The sequence below is a fragment of the Medicago sativa genome, chromosome 6 (assembly GCF_051527215.1).
Source record: "Medicago sativa cultivar Bolivia chromosome 6, Bolivia_mono, whole genome shotgun sequence".
Classification (NCBI taxonomy): Eukaryota; Viridiplantae; Streptophyta; class Magnoliopsida; order Fabales; family Fabaceae; genus Medicago; species Medicago sativa.
Window position 1 is genome coordinate 18,147,509 of NC_140754.1, and position 22,069 is coordinate 18,169,577.

At 31.4% G+C, this 22,069-nt stretch overlaps 1 protein-coding gene and 2 pseudogenes across 2 annotated transcripts; all 3 read right to left on the minus strand.

Moving 5' to 3' along the window:
• Window positions 1-2,831: 2,831 nt before the first annotated feature.
• On the minus strand, window positions 2,832-3,532 carry LOC146913378 (uncharacterized; annotated as a pseudogene).
• LOC146913377 (hydroquinone glucosyltransferase pseudogene) lies at window positions 2,832-5,710 on the minus strand (annotated as a pseudogene). The gene has a single exon (XR_015013446.1). The product of XR_015013446.1 is annotated as a hydroquinone glucosyltransferase pseudogene (transcript).
• A 14,680-nt stretch (window positions 5,711-20,390) lies between these two features.
• On the minus strand, window positions 20,391-21,941 carry LOC146913379 ((+)-cis,trans-nepetalactol synthase NEPS2-like). The gene is made up of 2 exons (XM_085716551.1): window positions 21,409-21,941; window positions 20,391-21,061 (listed from the first exon to the last, which is right to left on the minus strand). The coding sequence occupies exons 1-2, from the start codon at window positions 21,679-21,681 to the stop codon at window positions 20,540-20,542; spliced, it is 795 nt and encodes a 264-aa protein (XP_085572677.1). The 5' UTR covers window positions 21,682-21,941; the 3' UTR covers window positions 20,391-20,539.
• Window positions 21,942-22,069: the final 128 nt, after the last annotated feature.

The following is a 22,069-nucleotide window of genomic DNA, read 5'->3' on the forward strand; positions in this document are numbered from 1 at the left end:
CAAGCAAAATTTGTCTTCTTATATTTGATTTGTTATATCAATATTTTTGGTGGGTTGTTGAAGATATTGGATAGTGGTCCCATATTGTTTGTTTACTAACTTTGATTGAAAACTTAGGAGACTTTTGTTTGGACCTAGTGTGGCTTTGATTCTTTCCATATATGACATGTCATGTTGTCGATGTCATGTTGTCGAAGGAGAAACTTCCTAGTACCTGCGTGCATGTATTTAAAAGGAAAATTATTCATGTACGTCGATAATCATAACCTATTTAACATCATGATCAGCTGATAATATGATACTGATCTGTCCGGTGAAAAAACGACAAGGGCAAAAAGTGTTCCAATACAGTGGCGACGTGTCTTCGTAGTGGAATGAAAGGTGTCTGTAGGCACGTTAACATTCCAATGCTCAAAGTCAGTATTGAAAATGAGAAGGAGTGTGTAAAAAGTGTGGGAAAAGTGTATCGTACCTTGGGGGTGAAGTTAAGTCAACCTTATATAGGTGTGTGTGTGAGAATAACCGCTTCCGTGAGATGTGACGCATGATCAGGAGGCAGTTAAAGTACACGGGTATGATGTCTGAAGCACAGAGGCGTGCTTAAGTAAGGTAAGGTGCATTAATGTTGGTGCATTCCTTTAGACGATGCGCCTTGGTCCCAGGCACGGCCCTACGTTATAGACACTGCGGGCCAAGGCCCTTAGTATCTTGTAAGGGAAACATTTGATACCATTTGTAATATTTGTTAACTAAAAAATAAATGATCTCCTTCTCAATGTCTTAGGTTCAATTCTCCACGATGCTAATTTAGGTGAGTTAATTTAGCTTCTTTGAAAAAATAAATAAATGATCTTTTTTTTTTTGTGGTGGCCGGAGTTTGAACCTCGGACCTTGCATATCTTATGTATTGTCCATACCAACCGAGTTAAGTTCACGAGGACAAATAAATGATCTTTGTAATATAATATAACGTAGTAATATAGATATTTTGAATAATATTTCATATACATAGTAATATATTACTATATATACATAGTAATCTATCTATAAAGTTAGTGGAGATGAGAAAAAACTCATTGTGTATTCGTTGATATATTTGCTTTTAGATATATTTTTATATTATATGTGGCAACACAATTGTTGAAAGAATTTTCTCGAATACGAATATTCTAAAGAATCAAACGCGAAATCATGAGAGAGATGAATAATTAAATGAATGTTTAATTAATTGTAGAGTGATAATTTATGTTTTCAAAAATGAAATATATATATATATATATATATATATATATATATATATATATATATATATAGTTTGCTAAAAAAAAAATTTGGTCTAAAAATCTTTTTTTTTAGGTGGTGGCCGGGATTCGAACCCCGGACCTTGTATATAGTTTGCTAACTTAGACCAACAAAAAACATGAAGGTCCAAGTTAGCGGATATGGACAAAAGTATCCACCAACTACTGTTATAAAGCACTATTAAATGAAGGGTAATTATGTAATTTTAAAAAATTGTAACTGTTTGTTTGTCAAAACTGTTTTGTCTCTTTTTTTTTTTTAAGGTTGTCAAAACCGTTTTGTCCTTTTTTTAGGTTGTTTAATGTTTGTAACTGTGACATAAATATGTTCATAATAAAAGTGAGTCTAAGTTAACAAATTGATACAAATTAACAAATATTTTATAATAAAATTTACTAAATTAACCCTGAAGTAATTAGTTTTAATTTTTAAATAATAAAGATGCCATATTTTAGTTGAAAGAGCAAGAAACATTAGACATGAAGAGGTGAAGCCAAAGAAAAAGACAACATACATAAGAAAGATACGAACGAGAATACTAGATGCCATATTTTTTTTATGAATAGAATTAGATACGCTCTTATAATTATAATTAAATAATCTTGGTGAAAAATAAGAATGACACTTGCAAATATATTTTTTAGGAGACAGTGCAAATAGTTTTAACTCTAATTAAAATTTTACCTTATAAATCTAACCTTGCAAACCAGAGAGAAGTATATTTAATAACAACCAAGAAAGTTGTGTCATTTTGTTTTCCCAATACAAGGGTCTTTGGTTTTAGCAAACACCTTGCTAGTATAGTTTTTTTTTTTTTGTTCATTTGATTTTTTAATTGAATCTATTGAGCTGAACCGAGTTGTTCGTAAGCTTTAATCGAGTCGAGTTTGAACTGAAAAATTCGTTCGTAACGAATTCAAGTCGAGTTTCGAGCCGAACTAAATTTTATCAAGTCGAGCCGAGCTGAAGCAAGTTTGACTCAGCTCGACTCATTTCCAGCTCTAGAGAAGAGCGTGGGAACGAATGTAAGCATCAAACTTGAACACACAGTTTCAGTAGAGGGGAAGGCATATACAGTGTCACACTACGTAGATGGTAAATCAGTTGTTATACTCTACTTATGGATAACATATCACGAAGATGGTCTCATTAAGGGCTTAGATTTCGTTTTCAACGGACCTGCTGGATCCGAATTAACATTCTTCAATATAAATAAAGCTGAAAACAAATCAAGAGGAAATGGAACGGTCTAAGCAAATCAGAGGAAATAGTTTTTCAAATCAAGGTGTGACTATAGGAAATCATAATGGTAATTTAGATGTGAAGAAACTTTTCTTTAGAGGAGGCAGCTATCTCTAAGCAGATCTTTTAAATTTAAGCTATCTTAATAATTTTAGTCTATGCTTTTGTCATAAAAAAAATAATGAGTGAATCATCACAATGTAGAAATATTTCTCCCAATATATGCCATACTCACACTCGTCTATATCAAATATTTTATAATTTATAATATGTTACAAATAGAAGACTTAAAACAGAAAATATTAATTTGTATATTATAAAATCATAAACTATGGAGATCTTAGGAAGTTGGCAAACATCAATATAAAAAATTATTGGCATAATTTTTTTTTTGAACAAGATTATTGGCATAAAAATTAAAGGTACCCCTCGTCCCTTAGAGATAGTTATCTTCCTCTTAGGATAAGTTTATTCACAAAGAAATTACCATTATTATTACCCATAATTGTGCCCTGATTGGCAAGAATATTTCCTCCAATTTGCCTAGGCCGTTGAAGATAGTTTCTTTCTTCATCGTCAAATTCAGTCTCAAATTGTTCCATATGAGATTGAGCAGCACAATGAGGACACGCCGTCCACGCCCAAGTCCATGTTCTTGATACTTGTTGAAACATTTGAAGCAATGCCAAAGAAGGGTGTTCAGAAGGACACCCTTCCATGAAATTACCAAATCATTGTTTACCACTGTAATATCTACTACTATCGAAAGCCCAACATCATATTTTATTTGACGTCGAGTAGAGCTTTTTTTAGTATAAGCATAATAGTGTGTCACAGTAACTACACAAGGGTTTTCAACTCCCCTCTTTATCTTTTGCTCCACAACAACAAGACTCCCCTCATTATCGCCCCCGTGGTATGCAACAAATGTTTTCGTAACCCCTCCCCATTGATTCTTCAATAAATTCTTCAATACCCTCTTTTTACTTTATTCATATTTCTATTACCAAATCGTTTTTTACCACTTTGTTTATTTCTCTTTACTCCCCTTTAAATATGATAAAGTTTGATTCTTTTGCCTTATTCCATTTTCATTTGCTCTTGAAATAGGTGATGTGACTAGTCAAATGGTCCGGTGCTTATAAGTAGGGAGAATCCTCCTAAAAAAACAAGCTTTTTAGCTTGAATATATTACGTCCAATCAAGTTCAAATTTTAAGATGGTATCCAAATCTGTCGTAGATGTTTTTAGGTCACTCGTAGATGTCCAATATTACGTGTGGGGTTTGTTGGAAATTTCACATTGACTGGTGAGATGATCAATATAAATTATAATGGTTATAAGTGAGGCAACCATTATCCAATGAACTAGATTTTGAATTTGAGCCAAAATAGTTTGTTCCCTAACTATGAGCCAAAATACCTTAAATAATATATTTAAATGATAAAAGAAACAATAAGAAAAATGTAATTTAGATGAGTACATTATTAATAATTTCTTAAAGCCACTCAACATGTATATTATTGCCACTTCAATGCTAGAGAAGAAAGTGCTTTCCTAGAAGAACCATGCTCACTTACCACAGTAGCAGCACCAACACTCAATTCTTTGATTTTCTTTCTAATTTCAAAGCTTTCATCTCCTTCCATGATTCTCTTTATAGCTTTTGCAACTTCCTCTTGTTTTATAATCCCAGTTTCATCATCAACTTTTGGTCTCACTGCCACTTTGAGCACATCAGTGAGTAATTTTGCATTCATCCTTTGCTCTGCAAACAATGGCCATGCAATCAACGGCACGCCGTTAACCACACTCTCCAAAGTTGAACTCCAACCACAATGACTTAAAAACCCACCAATTGATCCATGACCAAGAATCTCAACTTGTGGTGCCCATGATGCAACCACTAGTCCATTTTCTTTTGTTCTTTCCAAAAAACCATTTGGTAAATACTCTAATGGATCATTGTTTTGTCCACTAAAATAGGCAGAACTAGAATGTTTACTTGGAGCTCTCACAACCCACAAGAATTTGTGACCACTCAATTCTAGACCAAAAGCTAACTCGTTGAGTTGATCTTGAGAGAGTGTTCCACCACTTCCAAAAGAGACAAAAATAACAGAACATGGTGGCTGATTTTCCAACCACCTTAAACACATTGACATGTTTGCTTCATTATTTGACTCATTCCTAATGATAGGTCCAACCGGATAAACACTAGGTTTCTCTCTATCTTGAAGAACCCTTATGGCTTCCGGTTCCAAATCAGTGAAAGTATTCATAATAACACCATCAAACAATGATAATTTTTGACACACATCAAGAATAGATTTGTAGGTATCACTTGATCTTTCACAGATAAACGGGTCGGGAAGCTCTTTGATATGGAGAGGAATAGAAAAACCAGGAACATTTACTGTTTCATAACTTGATTCTAAGAACTGAGTTGATGCAGCTTCATCAAGGTTTGGAATAGTGAGAAATAAAGAGAATAAAACAGCTCCTGAGGAAAAGAAAAGGTATGATAAAAGGTTGAAATGTTTCGCAACATCATGTGCATCGGTTGAAAACATGCTGAAAACTAAAGCAACTAGGGGAGTTTTTGAAAGAAGTGATTTTACTTCTTCATGAAGAAATGGAATAGAGTGTTTCACTATGAGTTTCATCTGTGTTGCAGGTTCAAGATTATGTGGAAGGTCTTCAATGTTGACTTGGGGAAGAACAGTGAAGTTCATGTTTTGTGGAAGAGTGTTCAAGATGGATTGCATGGAAGGAGTTAGTGGACCAAGTGTGGGAATGAGGAATGCGATATGGTATTCATTGTGATTTTGGAGTAATAGTTTAGCAAACTCAACTAGTGGAATCAAATGGCTCAGTCCAGGTGAAGGAACCATAGCAATGCATGTTTTTTTCTCCATGCATGTAATTGAATTTGAGATGGATGATGAAAAACAAGGTATTTTTGTAAGATGGATATCTCCTAAGGATGCTTTTATAACATTTTTGTTTTGTTTTTAACTCTTCTATTTGTAGGGGAAGATATTCTGGTGATTTGGAATTCGATTGAAAGATAAGTGAAGTCTGATTAAAAATTGTTTCAAGCAGAATTCAAACTCTCGAATACTTCCAAACAATTTGTTTTTAAATGATTTTCATTAACTATTGGAGTGTAATCTTTATACTAACAATTTAGAGTTTTTAGAATTAGCCTATTCTAAAATCCTCTCCTCTAAAGATGTCCACATCATCATAATCCTACTTGGCATTTGTTCCAAAAGTTCCTCCTAATTTTTAATACAAGCTTATTAATTATAATTATTATTAAAAAACCGTTTTTATTTAACATTAAATTATACATAAAATACATAGTTGGTTACAATCAAATAATTATTAATATAATTATTGTTTCGATTAAAATTTATATGTTACAATAAAAAATTGGTACATTACAATCAAATAATTATTAGTATAGTTATTGTTTTGATTAAAATTTATATGTTACATTAAAAAATTGCTACGTTACAATCAAATAATTATTAATTAATATAATTATTGTTTCGATTAAAATTTATATGTCACATTAAAAATTTGTACGTTACAATCAAATAATTATTAATATAATTAGTATTCGATTAACATTTATACGGTACATTAAAAATTTGGTAGGTTACAAAATTATAATAAATTATATTTTGAATTTTGGTCCGTTACACTATGACAGTAACCTACTAATTAAAAATTTAATTGTAGTAATTATTTTTTAAGGTTATATAATTAATTTTTATTCGTTACAAAATTATATTACTTAATATTAATAAGATATTATTAAATTTTAAATGTTATGAAGTTAATTTTTTGTAGGTTACATGAAATATAATCTAATCGTTTAATGCACATTTTATAATATTATAGACGTTGATAATATTAATTTTAAAACGGTCAAATTAATAATTAATAGATACTAACCGTTATGGTACTATTTTTCCATATAAATAGTAGCGCTTTTGGGTACGAGTACACAACAATCACAAAATATAATTCTTCTTTTTTATTCTTTGGTTCTCTGATATCTATATTCTAAGTTATTTATGTAATTTTTTCTATTGGAAAGAAAAATGTCTACGAAACACGACTTCATCTATGATGTTTCGCCAAGAAAACAATTGTGGACATTGGTTGTGAGGGTTGTTCGTGCTTGGTTTGTTCAAGACTACAATAATAAAAAAAACTACCGTTTTCCATGGAGTTGGTTCTAATGGATCGAAATGTACTTTTTTCATATCTGTTTTGTTTTTTTGTACTTTTTTGTTTAAAGTATAGTGTTTTAATCTTTGTTATTTAGGGTGATCGAATTGGTGCGTCTATATGAAGAACATTGATCTACAAGTTCAAGGAGCAACTCCAAGAGGGAATGGTGTTCACGATTTCCTCATTTGATGTTGCTTGCAATAGTGGTTCGTATCGACCACCACACAACAAATACAAACTGAATTTCACAATCAACACATCAACACAAAAGTTAAACCATCTAAAGTTGTTTTGGTCCCAACAAACGTGTATTCGTTTACACCTGCACTTGATGTTTTCAATGAATCTTACGACAACAGCTACTTGGTTGGTATGTGACTATAATTTTCTTCCTGTAAATTGGAAGAAATATTATTGTTTGTTTACAAAAATAACACAATAATTTAATTATTTTTTTGTGAAAATAGTTTTATTTTACAATGTTACAGTTTATTTTTAGACGTTATTTTTAAAACGAAATACTATTGTCGTGAAATTGATATAAAAGAGAGACCAAAACACAATTAATTATCATTATTATTTAATTTTTAAATATGTGCAAACTAATTTCTTGCTTCACACTTCATATTTTTGGTTCACGTGCTTTACAATATTTATTTAACACCTAGGCATATAGAGTTATTGTTTTACTATGAAATATCAAACCTGTAAAATCATCATGTGTATTTTTTTTTGGTTTGTTTATATTTTTAGCAAAAGGTGGCTAAAAGGGAAGTTGGAGCCCCGAATAGAAGACACGATGACATTGCTAGATTATAATAGTTCTACAAGAGCTTTAAAAAGAAGAATAATGTGGATAAATTACAATTGAATATTTTTTTTTTCATAAAATACTAAATCGGTTACATTTTAATAATTATTAGTGTAATAGGCCTCTCTTTCCAAAAAAAATCTATAACATCGTCTCCATCCATCCAACCCTAACTTATGCATCTCCTTAAATGTCCTAGAGTTATTTTGAGATAACTCAAAAAGTCTTCTAAATATGTTACACAAAGGACCACTTTACAACCATAAATCATGGCAAAAAAGTGTATTTTTCTCATTACTCTCCATTATCATCAAGTTGTCATCAAACCAATTTCTAACCCCCATCTTAGCCCCTATTTTAACACCATGGAAGTATTTCTACCACACATACGCCTAACTGTTCCCACTCTTCACATGAACTCCCTCCAATCTATTCTAAGAAGCTAAAACTTTAAAATGCAAACTCATTGATCCATATTAGCCTCCAAAACCATTCACTTAACAAAGATAAGTCAAAATTTTGCACTATACGAACCCCCCAAGTAACAACTATATCGACCAAGACACACTCTATCCAACTTAACCCAATTGACTTTTCTAACTTCCACACTCCCTCCACACCAAAAATAATAAGGATTCAATAAAATAAATTATACTTATGTGAGCCTTGAAGAATGAAAGAAATTAAACCAACTATGGTGAATATTGAAAGAGAATACAAAGATACATTACAAAAACATTGAATTGAATTTGAATGGGTGAACTTGATTTGTTTTGATTTTTTTATTTTTAATCTATAATACATTATGGTATTTAATTATTATTTTAATTATTTTCAATTTATTTTGAAGAGATATCAATTTGAATGTACTCTTTTTTATATCTTTCGGTGAATTTAAAAAGGCGACTCTGACAATTTTGTTGGCAAAAGTTAAGTTGTTCCTAGGTAAGTATTTATAACTATCAACTTGATTATTCAATATCATTGTAAAGTACATATCTATTCATTTATTTGAACCATTGTATTTGTTTCTTTAGTGATTGGAAAACGATGTTAGGCAAGAAAAGTATAACGAAACAATGAATTTCAATCAGTATTATAGTAAAGTATAACGAAATTAGGTTGGAGTGTTTTAATTTTTTACCCTATATCTCTAATTAAAAAAAATGGAGGAGATTAAAAAAATTGTTTTCTCAATTTTTAAAAAAAATGAGGGTGGAGATTAAAGAAAATTATTTTCTCAATTTTTTCTCACTAGAGATAATTTGCTTTCGAGAGAAATTCTCTCTCCAATATTTTTTTTAGGGACTCTCCAATCTTAAATATAAAAAATAAATAATTACATTTTTTTTATCTTAAATTAAACAAATATAACTTACTTTGACTCTATTTAATGATATTTATCCTAATATAGTATATTTTAATTCATGTAAGTTTTATTTTCAATATTTTTTATTCACATGAAACAAGTTCCAATATATGTTACTTTTCATAATTTTTTTATTTTTTTATCAAATCAAGAAAACTAATTGCATATAAGTAAATTTTTGAAGTTAGATATTTTTTTATAATTGAAATCCGAGATAGTATTGTGATTAAATAAATAAAAAATAATAATTTTATTCATAGTGGTAGGTTAAAACAGAGGTAATCATACCTGTTTAATATATTGAATGACTGAAAAACCAAAGTTAATTTGAACTCTTATTAATTCGATATATTTTTAAGAATATATTAATTATTCATAGTGTTTTTACATTTTAAGCATAGTAGTACTATTGTCCACTATTTTATCATTCTCACAAAAATAGGTATATCTTTATAGAATTTAACATTTTTGGTCCAATAAACGGTGATTTATTGTTTCAATTTTAAATGAGAATAAAATACCACATAATGTCAAAATTATAAAATAAAGTCAAACTCAAAAAATCAAATAATATCTAAAAAACCTATTTATGTGTAAACCCATTAAATTTTTTAAAATAAAATGAATCCCGTGCTTGGCACGGGGCATTACACTAGTAATTATACAAGACAAGAATGTTTAAAAGCATAGCAATGCAATGCCTTTCATGAATATTTTATGGAACACAATTGAGCTGCACTATAATGTACTATTATTTTAAGAACTTTGTGACAAGTGATGTAAGCTCTTGCGTATGTTATTCTTTCTAGAAGGAAAAAACACTATCTAATGTTCGGTCATATGAACTTAATGTAATGTAAAAGTTAAAAATTATATCGTGACATTGATGTATATTGACATTTATTCATTTAGTCTGTCTTTGGACTACTAAAATTTAGAGAGAAAAAATTGGTAGACACCCAAAACCCATTTGCACATTGAGCTAGAGATATAGAGTCTGATCGATGTGATATGTTGCTGATGTGATAGAGAGAAAGATAAAGAGAAAAGCCCCTTTGAACTTGAGAATGGATTTCATTCAGTCACAAAGTCCCAACGTTCATACAATAGGTTATATCGGTGATCATTTGATCGATATTGGACCATGCACATTTCAAATCTCAGTTTTATAGTTTTTTCGAAAGAAAAAAATTCGACTTCGTGAATACAGGGACTCATTGGCCGCTGCTGATTAAGAGTGTCACTCTTTATAAATTTTAGTTAGACCTTATTTTAATCTATGTAGAACTTGGTTCTCCAATACCCAAAACACATAGACCATAAGTGAACATAACATAACTATAGAATGAAATGATACAATAAGTTGCTTCAGTTTTAGCTGCATAGTCTCCTAACAGGTATATCCATCAAAACCATTACTGTAGTATAATCTTAATAGCATAAACCCATTCAGACGAGAACTCATCTAAAATTCACATAATTACACAAGGCTAATGCTTAAGGTTTGATGCTTGTGGTAAGTAAAACATATAAAAGATAATTTAATAACAAAATCATATAAAACATAGGAACATTTATATAAATCAGGATCTATATTGTACCCAAAAAAGTCGGGATCTATTCCCTCAAAAAAATAAATAAATCAGGATCTATGTATAGGGATCTATTGAAAATTATAGGAAAATTTAGAGTCCTTGCTAATAATCGGAAAATACTTCCATGACATAGCTTGTGTGCCATTGGTGCCATTGGGGAAATCCTGGCCATTGATGTGTGTGGATGTGTGTGGGGATGTGTGTGTGTGGTGGAGATGCAAGCTATGGCACCAATGGCACACAAGCTATGACACCAAAGTGGAGTCCCTAATAATCTCTCCATTACGATATAGATCAGGATCTATATTTTTTTGGTTGGGTCACGTGACAAGTGCTCTAAGTGTATCGTTTAAAAAATATGAAGAAAAAATAGATCAATTATGGATAATGTTTTGGTGGCATCCGAGATTTTACATCACATTAAATGCAAACCCAAAGGGAAGAAAGGGGAAGTAGCACTGAACATAGATATTAGTGAAACATATGACCGAGTAAACTGGAGTTTTGTCCAAGGTACGATGAGAAAGATGGCTTTTGATGAGAAGTGGGTGAAATGAATGGGAATTTGTATGACTAATGTGAAATATCAAGTGCTTGTAAATGGTGATGGTATTGCTTTACATGGATCCTGGTAGAGGCTTACGACAGGGGGACCCGCTGTCCCCTTATCTTTTAATTAATTGAGCTGAGGGCAAATCAGTCATGCTAAAAAAATTAGAATTTTGGGTTTGGGGGGGGGGGGGGGGTGGATCCACGGTATCATAGTGTCTCGAGAAGCTCCACTCCTGACACACTTATAATTTGCAAACAACTGTTTCCTATTTTGCACAAACTATATTAGAAGTTGTTATAAAATATGAAGGGGCCTCAGGGAAGACAATAAATTTACAGAAATCAGAAATATTTTTTTACCAAGAACTCGAATCACACGACTAGGGAGATGGTGAAGAGAATTTTACAAGTTTAAGAGAGTATAGGCTCAGGAAAATATTTGGGTTTACCATCGAGACCGCATTTGGAAGAGAGAATACAAAGTTGGTCAAGAAAACATTTATCCATTGCAGGAAGAGAGGTACTCAATTGATTCCAACTTATTATATGAGTTCCTTTCTAGTTCCGACAACTTTAGGGGAGGAGATGCAAATATTGTTGAATTTGTTTTGGTGGGGATCAAATAGACAAAACGGGAAAGGTATCAACTGTTAAGGTGGGAGAAGCTAACGTTGAGGATAAAATATAGAGGTATGGGTTCAATTTGGCAATGCTTGGGAAGCAAGGTTGGAGGTTAGAAACCAACCATGATACTATAGTTGCAAGAGTTTTTAAAGCTAGATATTTTTCAAGAGGGAATTTTGTGGATTCAAAACTAGGGTGTAGAAATTACTCTATTTCTTGAGAGTAGTTTATTTCAATGATAATGGTGCTCCTTTTATAACAGAGAATACAACTAATCAACTTTTTAATCTCTCGAGTGACATAATGAAAAATAAACAACTATTAAAATAGAAAAACAATAAAGGAAATAATATATATTTTAACATGGGGTCACAACCCGAGTTCTGTATGGGCTAGTATCCATGTTTCACATGTAATAGTCATAGGAGGCCTTAGATGGAGATTGGGAGACGGTTCACAAATCATAAGCATGGCGTGGTCCTTGGATTAGTAATGAAGGGAGTGCATATGCGACAAGCAACATACCGATAGGGATGGAGGGCATGATGGTTAGAGAGCTGATTGACGCAAACGACAATGAGTGTAATAATAATAATAATAATAATAATAATAATAATAATAATAATAATAATAATAATAATAATAATAATAATAATAATAATAAAACCCCTCAACATAAAATCCCTCAATATTTCATCAACACTTTAAATTGTTACTTCATTTGTAGAACACTTGAAATTATTTCTTCAAAAAATTAAACAAGAACACACAAAAAATAACTTTGTTAGATAAAATACGTGGACTGAGTCGCGGACTAGTCGCTTTATTTAAAACGTTTCGCGGCTTTGTCTCAATGATGCAACATTATTTCCAACCTCGACGTCCCCGTGATAAAACAACCCTCCAAATCTTAACTATGAGTACTCTCTTTCACAAAGAAAACTCACCAAAACAACACCCTATAAGTTGTTGGTGTAAGCCCTAGAGGCCAATAGTTTATGTTAAACTTTATCTTATGTATCATGACTTTTATTATTGAATAATATATGATACTCTTTATTATATTTGTGTAATGTTAATAAAGTCCTTAGAATAGACAGTTCGTGTAATAATATATTAAGTGTGACTTAATCATGAGATTACATTATCATAAAGAACGCTATTCTTAAATGTATCCGTAGTCAAAGCTTTAATATGAATAAAGGATAATAATAAAGCGTCGAGACTATTATGTATGTTGACTGATGACCGCATCTCATGGGTCATAGATATGAGATATTAAGTCTATACATATGTATAAATATTAGGAGTAATATTTATACTGGATTGACTCACCGTGAGAATACTACATAGTAAGTTATGCAATTGTCATAAGATATTCTCAAAATGATAATAGTGTATATCGCTCTTAGACCTGAAACCACTATGATCCCTAGATGTGGACTCAAGTACTTTGTTGCCAATCTAACGTTGTCTGTAAAAGGATAACCATAACGTTGGTTGATGGGTACTTGATGAAGCATGCTGAGGAACATGAGTGTCCTAGATGGGATTTGTCCCTCCTCATAAACGGGAGATATATCTTTAGGCCTCTTGATGAAATATGACTGTAAAACTGCATGGCCATGCCGAACTAAGTTAATATAAGATATTGGACTTATTCGTTATTCAGTATATTTTGGAATCAAGAAATATAAAGATTGATCCATACAAGGGTGACAATATCTATGCCTTGGGATCAATAAAGATATCGAGACAAAGAAGTAATTGTACACATGAGTATTATCATGGAAAGGTTTCGTCAGATCACTTGACATTCTTGTCAGTTGGGTACGTAGCAATGATGTGTTGCTAGATACGGCTCATTGTTTATAATATTAAATATTAGATTTAATATTATTGCCAACGTGACTAGAACCTATAGGGTCACACACAAAGAACAGTCAAAAGAGAAATATATAAGTATGACTTATATAAGGGGTGCGTTTAGTAAATAACGCTAATTAGTTAGCAAAATTACTAAACTCGTTGTTGGGCTTACTGAAGCCCAATAGTGACTTCTGACTTACAGAGCACACTAGAAGTTCTATAAATAGAACTCTAGTGCTGAAGTTTTTGGTTACACGTTTTGGAGCAACCCTTCTTCTCTGCACTTCTGATTCCTTGGCTAGCACCGAGTTTTGGAGGAGCACTGTTCGTGTGGACTTGCTAGAGGCTTTGCTGCTTGCTGCTTGCTTGGCTGTGATCGAGATTCCAGTTTCCGGTTTCCAGTTTTCAGATTCCACACTTCGAGGTAACAATCGAATCACTGATTCATGTTTGAATTTCGTAATGATCCAAGGAATGAAAATCAAAATTTTTCCGCTGCTTCTACTCCTTTCTTCTATTCGATTTTCCTTCAGAAGTTACTTATGATACTGCTCGGAAAAATGAAAGAAATTGACAATGTTTCTTTTCTTTCTTTCTTTCGTAAAAACCAACCCCATAACCTGTAACATATTATCATACTTTATACATTTTTTTTGACAAAAACAAAACGATATTCATTCATTCAAATTGATAGAATACATCAGAATCAACATCGCTAAAAATGTAAAGGGTGAAACTGTAAACAAACTCACAACACTCAAGTTAATAGTATACAACGGCAAAATGCCTACAAACAATATGATAAAATATAAATCACCAGGATACCCATGCTTCTGGGATCTGCAACATTGACGTCCAAAGCAGTGATTGAATTTGTGATTGACTAAAGCTGATCTTTCAGTATGAACCAAATGAACACCACAACAAGACGCAAAATCAAACAACACCGCACAAGACAACGGACAATACAACGTCGCACTAAGACGATGAAATCATGAAAAAAATATACAAAAGAAAACACTTGATATATGTGTAAATCACTTATTTTAATTGAAAGAAAGGGGAAAAAAGATGCAGATGGGGTGATTCTAGGTCAAAAAATGACCGAAAACCACCCCCTCCTCGACGAGTGAAAGAGAAAGAAAACTCAAGAAAGTCAAAGAAGCTAAAGTTACTATGCTGGTTCATCAGTATAAATTATTTAGGATGAAAGAGAATGAAGACATTGAGACTATGTACTCAAGGTTTCAGACTCTAGTCTCTGGACGTTCTATCTTAATTTTTAGAGATACAATCTCTAGTTGTAACCTAGGACAAGCTTCAAATGTACCAATGTCTTTGGATTTAGGAGACTCCCTCCACCAAAGAGCGGATCATGAAGTTAAATGGAATGCTAACAACACTTAGCAGATTCATCTCCAGGTCCACCCAACACGCCCTTCCTTTCTTAAGACTCCTAACGAAAGAAGCGATCCACTTAGTAAAGTAATCAAGAGTTACGATCAGAAATCTCACCTGGCCGGCTCCCTTGTGGAACGGTCCTAGGATGTCAAATTACAACTTGTCCTTTGCTTGTGTAGTTTTTGTCTTAAAATAAATTTTAAAGAAATAAAATACAACTGGCCTTTTCATTACAGATACTATTAAAAAACTAGGGCAGGCTTGTATCATACTTTATACATGTCTTCTGCTATATCCTTTAATACCATTTAATTCGATTTTTTTTCTATGAGAAAAAGAAATCAACCCTCAGTTTAATGCATCAATTACACTAAACAAAATTGAATTAAAAAAAACGTTATGTTCCCTAATTATGTCACCATATTAATGCGTAGTATTGTCCATTAATATAATACCAAAAACAAACTTGCTGAAACGTTGAAACCAGGAAATGCAGTAAACAATTGAACTTGATTTTGTTTAAATTGTGAAAAACCGTTTGACAATAAGTATGAATTCAAAGTTGTTGTTTTGTAACGAAATTCATACTCTCTGTTGTAACAAATGATCTTTATATAAATCCAAGATCTTTATATTAATCAAAATTATTAATTCTTATTATTAACTTAATATTAGCATTTAGTCAACATTTAACCTAATATAGCCCAGAGCCCATTTGTATATATAAATACCATTCAGTCAAAGAGAGAGCCCTACCAGATCTTAAAATTTTGCAGCATCGTTTTGTGTGTGATCGTCTCTCACACTTGATTTGAAGAGCTAATGTCATCAGATTGGTAAATTGATCACACATTTTTCTACTTCTCTACAAGATCTTTAATTTTTATCGGTTAGTTCTCGTTCTTCTTAAACACCTACCGCATTTGTCACCGTTGTTTGAGTTTTCTGTCATATATTTTAGGGTTAATATATGTTAACTCATGTATTATTAGTGATTTTTGGTTTTCCCTATAAAAAAATTGTTTAGATTTTAACCCTGTAATCTTGAAGATGATTTGGTTTTGGACCTTCGTGAATTTGGATATGTACAAAATCGATGACATGACAGGAGGGTAAACCTCTCACATCACAGGGGCTAATGTTCCTTAAATTTTGTAATTTGATATCAAAGAATCTTCAAATTACAAAGTTGGAATCTAAATAAATTTTATCAGAGATTAATCGGAAATCGTTAATATTACAGAGGCAAACATATATTAACCCTGTCTTTTATAGTATTTTCCGTATTTTATCTTGATTTTCATTTAATCATAAAAAAATATGTAATAATGCTGGGTCTTTTCTTTTATAGTTTTTAATATCATATTTTGGTTGTGAGTAGTTAGAAGAGGAGTAAAAAAAAATAGAACTGTTTTATAAAATTATATTCCGTTTGAGAAAATAATATTGAATATGCATGCTTTTAGCCCAATAGTATCATGATTATATTTAGTTATAACAAATCTATTGTAGGTAGAAATATTCATCGATATATGAAGAGAATTAAATTCTTTTACAAGTTGGAAATATGTTCCCGATTGTTATTAAAATTTGGTTTTGTGATTATAAATAAATTATACTTTCATATATGGATTATTATATTCAAAAGTTTAATTTCATTTTAAATATAACTTAACTTATGTTTTATCTATATCACTAAATGTTAATAATTTATTTATTTATATTGCTTGGTTGATGTAATTTTATTTAGCCTTTTTGTGTTATTATCGATAGGCGGACGAAAAGGAGAAGTGGGCATGTAAAATCATTTGGAGTCATTATTGTCATTGAGTTTGTGTTATTGTGTGAAAGCTTTTATCCAGGTATGGGGTGTGAGAGAGTTCAATTATGTGTAAAACAAGTGCAATGAATGGAAAAACCGTATTTTTCACATTTCATTTGAGCTTGCTGTGACGGAAATAGCCCATCGAGAGACAATTAAATTAATGTGAAAATTTGGAAGTGTGAGATTAAAAAATGAATTATAAACTTCATTAAGTTCTTGATTGATTTAATATATGTTGAAATGTGTGCTATTTTATTTCTAAATTGATATTGTGATTTTGGTTGAGTAATTGATATTTTTTTAATTCTTGATATTCTTGTTGTTGTTGAGTGTCTTGAATTAAGGAGGTGTCTATGAGTTCAAGTTTCCACGGTCTTACCAAAATAATGATACGACCACCACTTTTTTTCCCAAGTTTATCAATAATGATAAGACCACCATGTCATTTCCCCTCTCCGGCCTATCAGAGATGATAAGACCAACATGATATGGTGAATTGTCCTTTCAACCATGCGGTTGCATAATACTATTGATCTCCTAATCAAGTACTTCATCGTAGAATGACAACCAAGTATGTTTGTTTGTCTTTTTTTCACCCAATTTACGTTTATTTGTTTCCTTAGGTGTTCTAGGCAAACCTCTTGGTTTTGGGATGACCTTAGAATTATTTTAGATTGCATGAAAATTTGTCTATTTTGATCAAATAGAGTATCTACATAGATTTTGTTTTCTTCTATTTATTTACTGAGTTTTAGTTCTTGATATAGTTTGTTGACATTGATTGATATATATTACTTATTCCCACTAAGTCGGATGATGCTTGGTTGTGGTTGTTTAATTGAATTAAAGAATTTGAAAGGACATTTCTATTCTTGTTGTCCAGTATCTTATCGACTTAGAAGCAGTCAATTATGCTTTGTGATCACATTGGAGAAATTGTCAATGCAAACAAAGAGGAAACTTAGGAAATTGTGCACCCACTAAAATTACTAGTCTTATAGTTATTTTGTATCATCAGAAGCATTAAACATGGTTATATGTTGTAGTATTAACCTATTAGTTAAGCATGAAAATCTTTGGATCTTAGTGCATGTTTATTATACATTGGATGAATCTTGAATGTATGTTAAGGTCTAAAGTTTTCATTTGTAATTTCCTTCTGTAAACTGTGTCAATGATCTGATATTTCAACATGTTGTTATCAATACATGTAAATAAAATGTTGATTAGCTAGTGTATGTTTGAAAGTTTTGTATGTTGGGTTTATTTGTGTGTTGAAATTTTTGTAGCATCATTAAAGGTCTAAGACACATAGAAACTTTGAAACAGGATGTTGATGAGATCATAAAGGTAATTTGACAATGTAAATGTTGATATTGTTTTTTTTTAGTATATGTCAATATCGAATTTATACATTAAAACATTGAAGTTCCTTTTAGATATTTTTTTGTTTGTTAGGTTTTGCCATGAATTTACGCTTGACAATTTGATAGCAATCTAAGTAACTTCATGGCGGAAACTTACAAACAAAAAATCTCTAATAGAAACTTCAATGTATAATTTCGATATTGACATATACTAAAAAAATAAGATCAACATTTGCATGTCAAATTACCTTTATGATCTCATCAGCCTCCTGCTTCAAAGCATATTTGTGTCTTGACCTTTCATGAAGCTACAAAACTTTCAACACACACCTAAACCCAGCATACAAAACTTTAGAGCATACACTAACTGATCGACCTTTTGTTTGCATGTTTTGATACCATATGTTGAAATCTCAAATCTTGGACACACATTAAAGTTCACGGAAGGAAGCAACAAATTAAAGTTTAGACCTTATCACACGTTCAAGATTCATCCAATGGAAAATAAACATGCACTAAGATCCAAAGATTTTCATTTTTAACTAATAGTTTACTACTACATCATATGACCAATGTCTAGTGCTTCTAATGATAAAAAAAAACTAAAGAGACTACTAATGCAACTTGATGTACATTTTCCAATGTTTCCTCTTTCACTGCATTGTCAATTTTTCCAATGTGATCATGAAGCATAATGGACTGCTTCTTGGTCAATAAGATACCTGGAAACAAGTATACAAATGTGCTTGCAAATTCTTTACTTCAATAAACAGCCACAACCAAGCATCATCTAACTTAGTGAGAATGATTATATAGATCAACCACTATGACAGAGTTAAATCAAGAATTAAACTCAATAAATGTTTGATTAGAAGTGACAAATTGTAATGCAATCTAAAATAATTCCAAGGTCATAAAAATCCTAAAACCAATGTTTTAAAACTCATACCGGAGGGCTTTTTGCTTTTTAGCCCTCTTTGTAATTAAAAATAAAACTCAGACATGTGGTAGACCCAATCAAGGTATTGGGTCACTGGTTAGACCAGTGTATTAATGGTCAGATCGCATGACTGTTAACCCAATCTATATATATATATATATATATATATATATATATATATATATATATATATATATATATATATATATATATATATAATTCAAAATTGGCTTAAATTTCATAACTATAAAATTTAACAAAAAATTTCAATGAAAAAAAATTGATAAAAATTCATGCGTTTGTACAAACAAAATTAACAAGAAACATAAAATTAACAATATTTTATCACCCAAAAAAAAATATTATCAAACAATATTTTATCACCCAAAAAAAAATATTATCAAACATTTTAGTGTAATTAATTTGTTATTAAATATGATGTGCCATACAATTAAAAAAAAATGACAAATCATCAATTTGTTGTACATAAATTTAAGAAATGGACCAAAATTGAGTGACTTTAAAAATAGGGAGACTAATATTGCAAAATAAGGTAATATAGGGTGACTAAAATTGTAATTAAACCAAAAAAGTAGATTAGATTAAAACATTATTAATATCTTTTTTTGGTAGTGGCCGGGGTTTGAACCACGGACCTTGCATATTTTATGCATTGTCCCAATCAACTGAGCTAAGCTCACGATGACAAAACATTATTAATATCTAATCAGTGTACATGCGGGTGTCTGTACAAGTTAATTGAATTTGATTTTGACGAAATTGGCTAAAAAGGTTTTAAGGTCAGGAACTTCTAAAATTAAATGACTTGAATGTAAAAGATAATATATATAACTTGAAATAACAGAAATGTAAATGACCTGGAAGTTAAATTGTGAAGAAGTAAATGATTGTAAAAATAATATGTTTGAATTGAAAGATTGATGGAAAACATAAATTGCATCAAAAGTACATTTAAGAAATGGAAAAGACTTTACAGGAAGTGGAAAAAGCTTGAGTATGTTTATGATTTGAAAACTAAAGTATTGATCATTTCGCTAAGGTAATTTATATGACTAATCTTTGAGTTGGTAGTAGGATATCCTAGTTTTTATACAAGAAATGTCGAAATTTTGTTTTAAAATTAATACTACGTACAAGTGTTTAAATGAATATTGCTCTAGGATAAATTATTTGATTCATGGTACCCATAGTTTTGCCAATTTGATTCAGAGTACCCTCACAATATTTAAAAACATAATTGATGATATTCAAAATATGAAAAATGATCTTTTTTTTTTGTGTGCTTAATAGAAAAGAATCCTAATACTTAAAATAAAACCAACAACTATTGTATTCTCTTTAAATGTTGTTGTTTTTTTTTTTTAGACATTTATTTATACCTTGGCAAATCCACCATCGACAATAAGATCAAGACCAGTTACAAACTCAGCGTCATTAGAAACTAAAAACAATACAGCATCTGCCACATGTTTAGGTGTGAGCACCACTCCCTCAAGCCTTGCATAGTTTTTATAATTCTCTTGTGCTTCCTCATTGCTCATTCTCAACAACTTACATGTCAAAGGTGTTGCCAACCCATTCGGCGAGATAGAGTTCACTCTTATCCCGTGTGCGGCCAGTTGTATGCTGGCTGCACGCATTAGCCCCAATACTGTATGCTTTGACATTGTGTAATCTGTTGACCTTGAGCCTCCTCGGCTACCGCCAACACTCCCTGTACACACAATGCTCCCCCTTACGCGACCCTCCACCATTGCACGTGCCGCGTGTTTCACACACAACGCCATTCCACGAACATTGACCGCAAATAAACGTTCAAATTGGGACATATCAAGTTCCATTATTGTTTGAGCTTTGGAACTAATGATTCCAGCATTGCTGAACATGATATCTAGCTGTTGTGAGAATAACAAAATTTCATTTCTCAAATACTATTTATTTTCTCATTTACTTACTCTATATACTCCAATAGAAACAAAAAAGACCATCATGGTTGGTAGAGATCACAATTAACAATAGTAGATAATTTAATAACATTTTAAAAATTTCATTTGATTAATATTCTCATTTGGTAGAGATTCCCATATTTAATAAAAAATGATAATTGACTTAAAGTGTAATTATTTTTTATATTACGCCAAAACAATTAAATGAATTAACTAATTATTCTCGGTGATTAGTGTGCAATTGATTATTTTGAAGTTAAGAGAGAGTGATAAATAGTTTTGAAAATATTACGAACCTGTCCATAAGTTTTGACCGTTGATTGAACGAGATTTTTAACTTGATCCTCGTCGGTCACATCACAATGGATGTAGGTGCACCTTTGGTTTCCTATGGACGCAGCTACTTGATTTCCAAGTTCATCTTGGATGTCGGCGATCACAACCACACGCGTGCATTCGTTGGCGAAGACACGCGCCGTGGCTTCACCTATGCCACTAGCACCTCCTGTTACTATGGCTACTTTGCCGGATAATCTTAGAGTGGTGTTTGTAGATGGAGCTTCTGCCATGTTTGGATGCAAATATATAGTTGAAACTAAATATTATTAGAAGGTGGAGAGAGTGCGTACTATGGATTTTAAGCTTGTGCTGTTTATAAAATTTAGGAGAATGCTAACTAGTGTCCCAAGGGCATTGGTTAAGCATATAAAACATGCAAGTTTTTGTGAAAAAGTTGTGTAATCATTGTTTGATCAAAAGTAACATTTTATATTTCAAAGACAATATTTTTATTCATGAAGGCACTGGTTAACAAAATCCTAAAATTTATACCCATTGAAAAAATAAAAGTTGTATCTATATGCCCAACTTTTAATATCTGAATGGTGATGAATAATGTTGGTGGAAAGTGGGCCATAAGAATTTAAAAACATTGGAAATTTGTGTTTGGACATTACA